The sequence below is a fragment of the Sciurus carolinensis genome, unplaced genomic scaffold (genome assembly GCF_902686445.1).
Source record: "Sciurus carolinensis unplaced genomic scaffold, mSciCar1.2, whole genome shotgun sequence".
Lineage (NCBI taxonomy): Eukaryota > Metazoa > Chordata > Mammalia > Rodentia > Sciuridae > Sciurus > Sciurus carolinensis.
Window position 1 is genome coordinate 224,784 of NW_025920174.1, and position 7,672 is coordinate 232,455.

At 52.7% G+C, this 7,672-nt stretch overlaps 1 protein-coding gene across 1 annotated transcript; it reads right to left on the bottom strand.

Annotated features, from left to right (window-relative positions):
- Nucleotides 1–1,434: 1,434 nt before the first annotated feature.
- On the bottom strand, nucleotides 1,435–1,958 carry LOC124974778 (cyclin-dependent kinase 2-associated protein 1-like). The gene has a single exon (XM_047537800.1). It carries the CDS (start codon nucleotides 1,956–1,958, stop codon nucleotides 1,611–1,613), a length of 348 nt encoding a protein of 115 aa, XP_047393756.1. The 3' UTR covers nucleotides 1,435–1,610.
- Between the last annotated feature and the right edge of the window lie 5,714 nt (nucleotides 1,959–7,672).

Here is a 7,672-nt window from a genome sequence, read left to right on the forward strand (position 1 = left end):
AGCTTTCCAAATGTGTCTGAGCATTTCTTGTGAAAAACGTTTTGCTTTTTTTCTTCAGACTCCTTCAAATCTCAATTATCAGACAAGAAAGCAGACAAAAGTTCTATTCTATTTTTTCACTTGGTTCTTTTTAGTTATAATGATAGTAGAATCCATTTGGACACAATTATGCAAGTACAAACTATATATTATTCTAATTCAGACCCTAGTACCTCTCCTTTCCCTTCTGTCTCCCCACCCCCTGTGCCCTTCCCTCTATTGATCTTTCTGCCATTTGCCCATAGTTCTTTCTTTAAAAAAATAATTTCTTATGGATGTACACAGTGGTGCAATTCACTGTGGCATATTCATATATGTGCATAGAAAAGTTATGTCAGATTCATTGCACTGTCTTTTCTTTGTCCATCCCAATGTATGCTTTTGGTACCTTTGTCTAGGATGAGATAGCTGTATCTATGTGGCTTCATTTATGTGTCTTCTATTCTGTACCATTGGTCTATGTGTCTGTTTTGGTGCCAATACCATGCTGTTTTTGTTACTATAGCTCTGTAGTAATATTTATGGTGTGGTATTGTGATTCCTTCTGCTTAACTTCTCTTGCTAAAGATTACTTTGTCTATTCTGCCCCAATTATTTTTTCAAATGAATTTCGTGACTATGAATTTTTTTCTATTTCTATGAAGAATATCATTGAAATTGTGATGGGAATTGCATTGAATCACTATAGTACTTTTGGTATTATGCCCTTTTTGACAGTATTAATTCTGCATATCTAAGAACACAGGAGATCTTTCCATTTTCTATGGTCTTCTTCAATTGAAAGATCTATTCTTTAATGGAAGCTTTCTGGTCTGAAATGTTCAAACCATGGAACAAACCACTGAAAGAATTTTCAACTTCTCCTATTCTTTTTTTTTTAATGAAAATAAGTTTTATTACATCAAGTAATAAATACATACAAAGATGCAAACAGTTTTAGTCATTTTCTTCCAGATGTTTTGATCAACTTACAATAAACACAGAACTGAAATCTACATACAGTCTTAGTATGAAAATTTTCGGGGTCCTTGTTAGATTTGGCAGGTTGCTCTTTCTTCTGTATTTATAATTTGTGCACTCTTAAAATTGACTTCAAAGCACTAAGAGTCATGCAAATGCTTAAGCAAAAAAAGTGCCATTAAGCAGAATCTACACTGTATGGCACACGAGACCAGCTAAGTGAAGCAGGCGGTCAGGATGCATTAAAACAAAGTCTTTGGGATCAACTGAGTTTATGAAAAGGAACAAAGAACAATTTGGGTGACATAAAGTATTCAAAAGATTAAAGGGTCACTGGTATCTTGGAGCCAAAAAATAGTTTGCTGTAAAATAACTTCACATGCATCTTTTAAATCAATGCTTTAAAAAAAAAATAAAAACCCTGGGTCATTCCTAACTATGTAAAATGCAAATCCTAATTAACTTCGAAGTATTTTCCCAATATTTTGAGACTGTGAATCTTGGGAGAAAAAACTAAACTGTTATCATTTTGAAAACAAGTGTTTCATCTGAACAGGGAAGATGAGCTGTCACCTCTCACTGTCGAGAGACCCTCCCAGCAGGCAAGGCGGCTAGGACCTGGCATTCCGCTCTGTTTCAGCTAAGCACTCCGGAACCAGACCTCGAGCGTGGATGATGCCTCGCTTCAGCCTCTCCATGGCGCTCTTGCTCCCCACGTAGGTGGGCCTTATCTCCTTCCCCAGCTCCTCCATGATGGCCAGCAGCTCCGCGTACTTGCTCTGGGGCACCTGGATGTTCCCAGTTCCCTGCGTGTAGCCCAGAGATGGTGGGCCATAGTCGCTCAGCAGCTGGCGGTACTGCGAGGATGCTGCCATGCTGGTGGAAGGCGGGTGGATGCTTCCAGCGGCGTTGAGGGCGGCGGCGGATATGTGCGCAGCCAAGTTCGGCTTGTAGGACATCCCCCAGGCGGCGGCGCGCCGGGCGCAGCAGGGCCAGGCCGCAAGGGCGGCGGCGGCGGCGAGGCCGGGCGGCGGCGCGGTGGCCCAGTGTCCCCGCGCCTGGTGCAGGTGGCTCTTGGTGCTGCTCCGGGCATTGACTACAGGTTGTGGCATCAGGTCGATTCCAACACCGTTGCTATTAAGTCTGCCTCCCAGAGACCAGGACCTGTGCCCAAGTAGCCAATGTCACTTCTCTGAAGCCACAACCCAGGGGGCGAAAGAGCTGGGCTGGGCCCCGGCCTGTCACCACCACAGACTGTTCCTAGTCCCAGGTTGAGGGCTGCTCCCCCTCCCGGAACCCTGGCTGGGCTCCCAGATGCATGACCAGAGAAGACCCCCAGGGAAACCCGTGCGCACACCCGACACACATGTGCACACACACACACACAGCACCCTGCCCCCAAATGGTAACCCCGCGGGCCGCCTGACCCCCTTACTGGGTTCCTTCCCACCCAGGAAAGACAACCCAGCCGAGGAGGAAGGGGGCTCACAGAAGGGACCTTGCGTCCCTGCTGCCACCAGGGTGACCACTGTGGCTGGGAGGGTTCTGTTGTGCTGATGCTCGGAGGCCTTCTCTCAGCAGAGCCTCCACCACAGGCCTCTCTGGAAAGGGGAAGAAGCCTGTTCCATCGTGTACTGTCTGCTGGGCAGAGGAGCGGGGGAGGTCGTGGGTGGGAGGGGGTCCAGGCCCGTCTCCCGCGGGGCACCCATGCGCTGCGTGTGACAGAGGTGTGGCCACATGCGAGCGTGTTGGGGGTCGTGTGTGCATTGTGAGCAAGTGTGCAGAAGCATGTGTGGGCATGTGGGGAAGTCCACCTGTGTGTCACCTGCGCTGAGACGCGGAGCAGCCTGAGACCCTCGCCAGCCCCTGTGCACACTCTGGGTGGGTGCGCCAGGTGAGCGAGCCACTGCCACCCGCTGCAACCCTCGGCCTCAGTGCCTGTCTCCTCCCTGCCCACCTCTCCCTTCCTGGGTCCCCTTCTCTCTGGGGAACTCCCCAGTTGATCTCAAGGTCTGAGTGGACCCCAGAGCTAACAAAAGTAAACTCAAGGGACACTGAGGGGTCTCTGAAGGTCCATTCACTGTCCTCAGCCCCTTAGCCTACGGACTCATGATGTCCCCCTGCAGCCCGGGGAGGTGGGTCCTGTGATGGCCTAGTCCAGAGCTGGTTTCCTCAACTTTCGCACTCAGGGCTGCAGACTCGTTCCCGGTAGGCCAGAGGTTCAGTCTCCAGGTTTCATGACCAGTTCTGTCACGGCCGCGGGCTCTGCTGCTGTGGAGACAGACAGCCGAGATGAAAAGCCGGGTCCTTCTCTCCAACCACAGTTGCCCGCTCTGCCCACAGAGCGATAGATGGTGGATCTGGGCACCAGAGAGGGTGTTCTGGTGGGAGAGAGCCATTCGCTGACCATGAAGTCGTCTATTAATTTTGTATGTATTGCCACGTGCCCGGCTCCGTGCGGACCAGAGAAAACCATGGACAATATGGAACCCCTCTTCTCTTCTCTTTTGTCTTGTCTTGTCTTCTCTTCTTTCTTCCTTTCTTGTACATAGGATTGAACCCAGGGCACTTTACCACTGAGCTACATCCCCAGCCATTTTTTATTTTTTTTCTTTTTAGGCAGGGTCTCTCCCACTAAGTAGCTGAGACTGGCCTCCACTTGTGATCCTCCTGCCTCAGCCTCCCAAGTCTCTGGGATTATAGGTATGCCCCACTGCACTGACCCGGACCTGCATCTCCATCTGAGGTCTGTTGACAGTCAGCAGCAGGGCAGGCCAGGTGCCTTATCCCAGGTCACAAGTGCAGGGTCCCTTATTTCCAAGAGAGGGGCAGGTAGCTGGGGGAGGGGACAGAAAGATGTAGGAGAAGTGACAGTGGGAGGGATGGGGCTAGGGAAGGCATGGAGGCAGCAGGGACAGGGGAGAGGCTGGCAGCTTGAGGACCTGCCCTTGATGAGGCGTGAGTGGGGTGGGGCCTCGAGGTCTCCCTTGCGGATTCCTCTGTGGGCAGTGGGGGGCCCTGGAGGCAGGAAGCCCACTGGAGGCCCCTCTTCCTGCCTCTGTCTCCAGGCCTTGGCTGGGGGCCCCTGACCTTGACCTTGCCTGGTGCGGTGGGCTTGGTGTTTAGCTGCTGGCTGCTGGCCCCTGGTGCTTCCTCTCACTGACACACACTGGCCTGTGCCTCGGTGGCTCTGCTCACTCCCAGGAGGCCACTCTGTCCCTGTGCCTGGCCCTGCACCTGACTGAGGACTCCTGAATCTTTGGCCTGACCCTTTCCCACTCTCATCCCAGAGCCAATGATGCCTGTCCCTGCTGGGCCACCCCACTGTCAGCCACTCTGCGTGAATCAGCCACGCACCTGCTCATGGCCCACAGCTCCACCCAGCCCAGCTCTGGGCCGGTCACCAACTCTGGGCCTATCATTCTTACTTGTGGCTCCAGCCCACAGAGCTGGCACATAGTAGGTGATCACTTCACTGACGTGGAATGGATGACTTGACCCCTCTCACTGCAAGGAGAGGACTCTGCTGCTGGACAGTTTGCAAGAAGGAGGGGGGAGAACGTAGGCCCTCACTACCTGCAGGTTTCGTACGGGGACACAGACCATAGCAAGAGGCAGGGGCATGGATGGAATGGCCCTTGACCTTTCTTCTTGAGTCCAGAGCATCCATGAGTGGGACATGAGGCCCCTTGAGGGAGTCTCATATGGTCCTGGGGGTGAGGCAGGGCCTCAGGGCAGTCTGGGAAGTGGGTGCTGAAAGGTCACAGGGACTTCTGACCCTGGCCTAGGGCTGGATCCTCATCCTGTTTCTAAAGTCAGCCCTGACTGTTGCTCCAGATTGAGCCTGACCCTGTTACAGCCTGAGCCCTGATCCCAGTTATAGACTGAGCCCAGATCCCAGAGACAGCTGGACACTCTGACCCTTGATACAGCCTAAGCCCTCAGTAGTCATAGATTAAACCATTATAACCTGAGCCCTGATCATGGTCACAGAAAGCCCAGATCCCAGTCATAGCCAGACACCTGACCCTTGGTACAACCTAAGCCCTCAGTAGTCATAGATTAAACCATTAGGACCTGAGCCCTGATCCCAGTTAGACAGATCTTTCACCATAATCCCAGACTAAGCCCCAAATATTGACAAAGATTGAGTCCTGACCACAGTCACATTCTGTACCCCAACCCTTGGTACAGCCTAAGCCCTCAGTAGTCATAGATAAAACCATTATGTCCTGAGCCCTAATCCCAGTTACAGACTGATCCTTTACCATAGTCCCAGATTGAGCTCTGATCCCAGTCACATACTGAAGACTGACCCTTGTTGCCAAGCAAGACTTAACCATGGTATAGACTGAGCCCGGAACCTAATCACATACTAAAGAACAACTCTGCTATAGACTGAGCCTTGACCCTGGTCCAGCCCTGGACTGAGCCCTGACCCAGCTCCCTGCCCCCAGCTTGGCCTGCCAGCTCTTAAAGTTCCTCTGTGCACACAGCAGCCCTTCTGGCCCCACGAGTCTGTGTGGCAGCCACAGGGTAGGACTGCCCTCCCCCTGCCTTGTTCCTCTGGCCAGTGAACTGTGCACAGGGAAGCTGGGCATGCCAGGTGGAAGTCCTACCTGCAGTGTGAATCTCCACTCCACCCCCTGCCAGAGTAACCAGGGATGTTCCCTAGGGTGGGGTCTTCATCTGCCTGACACCCTGAGCCAGGAAAGTAGCCCTGAGCAACCACACTGGACACACAGCCTAGCGAGATGGGAGCCTTCACCCACTTCTTGGGCACGGAGATTGGGACCTGCTATTCTTCCGCACAGCCTGACCGATATGTCCAGAAACCTTCTTGCCTTGAAGGCAGCCATGCTGGGTTCTGCTCATTCCTGAGCACAATCAGGAGGGCCCAGTCCCTGGAGCCAGGGGAGGGTGCCAGCCAACCACGCCCAGGCCAGGCCCACGGGGGACACTGTGCTAATGCTGGGGCTGGAGCTGTGAACCCCGCCTTTTCCTGCAGGAAAGTCTCATCGCCCCCCACACCGAGGGATCCTCAAGAACACTGACCCGTCCCCAGGATGGGCAGTGAACTTGCCACTGCAGTGCCTGCTGGGCTCCACCTGGGGAATGCGGGAGGGACCCCGGCCGGCAAGGGTCTCGCTTCCAGGCTTCTCGAGAGATTGATCTGGTCCCACCCTCCGTAGGCACAGGTCCAGCCCACCGCCACTCCTGTGTTTCTCTACTCGGCTGGGCCGGGTCCCTGCGTGGTCGTCATTGTGCCTGCAAATCTGTGCCAAGCTCTTGCTGGGCACCAGGCCAGCGCCTTCCCTGCCTCCACCCACGACAAGCCCAAGGTCAGTTGTGCCCCTTCTTTCTCCCAGGCTCCCCCACCGTCCTCCCCCTCCCGCCCCTTCCTCCCTGTCATTCATTCAACCGCAGTCCCCAGGGTGGTCGGGGACAGATGCTCTGGGCAAGGACTGTCGGCTTCAAATCCCAGCCTCATGCTCTACTAGCCAGTGTGTGACCCTGGACAGGTTTGTTAACCCCTCTGCTCTGGTTTCTGGGTTTGTAAAATGGGAATCACCGAGTTCTGCCCGCCGAGGATTGGTGCAGATAGCAGAGATGCTTCCAATCCTGTGTGGTATGGAGTGAGCTGTCAGCAATGCCCCTTTGGTTATTCAGAGGGTCAGGGGCTTAACCTTCAGGTCTTGAGCTTCTGGTGGGCCAACCTCCAGGTTTCAGAGATGGAAAAAACAGGGGAAGATAAATAATGACAGTGGACATAGGAATGTCACTATGCAAGTCAAAATTGAGTCCTCTCTAAATCCCCAGGAGATGTACACTACTTTTATCATTTTGCAGATGAGTGAATGCAGATCCCATTCGAGAGAGATTAAGTGACTTGTCTGAGGTAACACAGCTCATAGTGGGTGATTGAGCACACATGCTAAACAACAGGCACCACAGGCAGAGAGGTGACCCATAATGCGCAGGGCTGGACTTGTGGGTAGTGTGGGCCAGTTGGCCACTGCCTGGGCCCCTCAGCAGGCCCAGCTTCCTTGCCTCTGCTTCATCCAGCAAGATGTATTATTAATGATAACAATTGTAATTGCTTACCAATCACTCCAGGTGCTCCCAGCACTCCACCCAGCCATAAATTTGGGTCACTGACCAGCAAATTCACAAATCTGTCCCCCAGCAATGCACTGCACACAGCTGGTTTCCAACAGAGACCCAGTCATGTGACCAAGTGCACAGGCTCGGCCCCAGCAGGCCATATCCAGACACATACACTGGTCCAGCCAGTGCCTGACACATGGTCAGCTGGTCAGCTACACAGCATCCCCCTCTGACCCAGAGGAACTTATCACTTGCTTCATTTTTTTCAGCATTTTCCCTGGATCAAGAAAGCGCTCTTGTGGAATGTAAGTGAGATCAAAGGAAGAGTCATCTCTGTGCCCCAGGGTCACTGGGGACAGTGCTTCTCAACCCTGAGCATGCAAGTCCTGGCATCTTGCTAAACTGTGGATTCCAGTAGGAAGTAGGGCTGGGACCTAGCCTCTGCACTGTTTTAATTTCCATTTTTGTCTTGATCCTGGTATTGCACCCAGGGTTCCCTACCATGGAGCTACATCCCAGTCCCTTTATATCTTTTATTTTGAGACAGCATCGCACTAAATGGCTG

What these genes read in the sequence shown, in the direction of transcription:
- LOC124974778 (XM_047537800.1), bottom strand. Translation starts at nt 1,958, where the DNA reads ATGTCCTACAAGCCGAACTTGGCTGCGCACATATCCGCCGCCGCCCTC.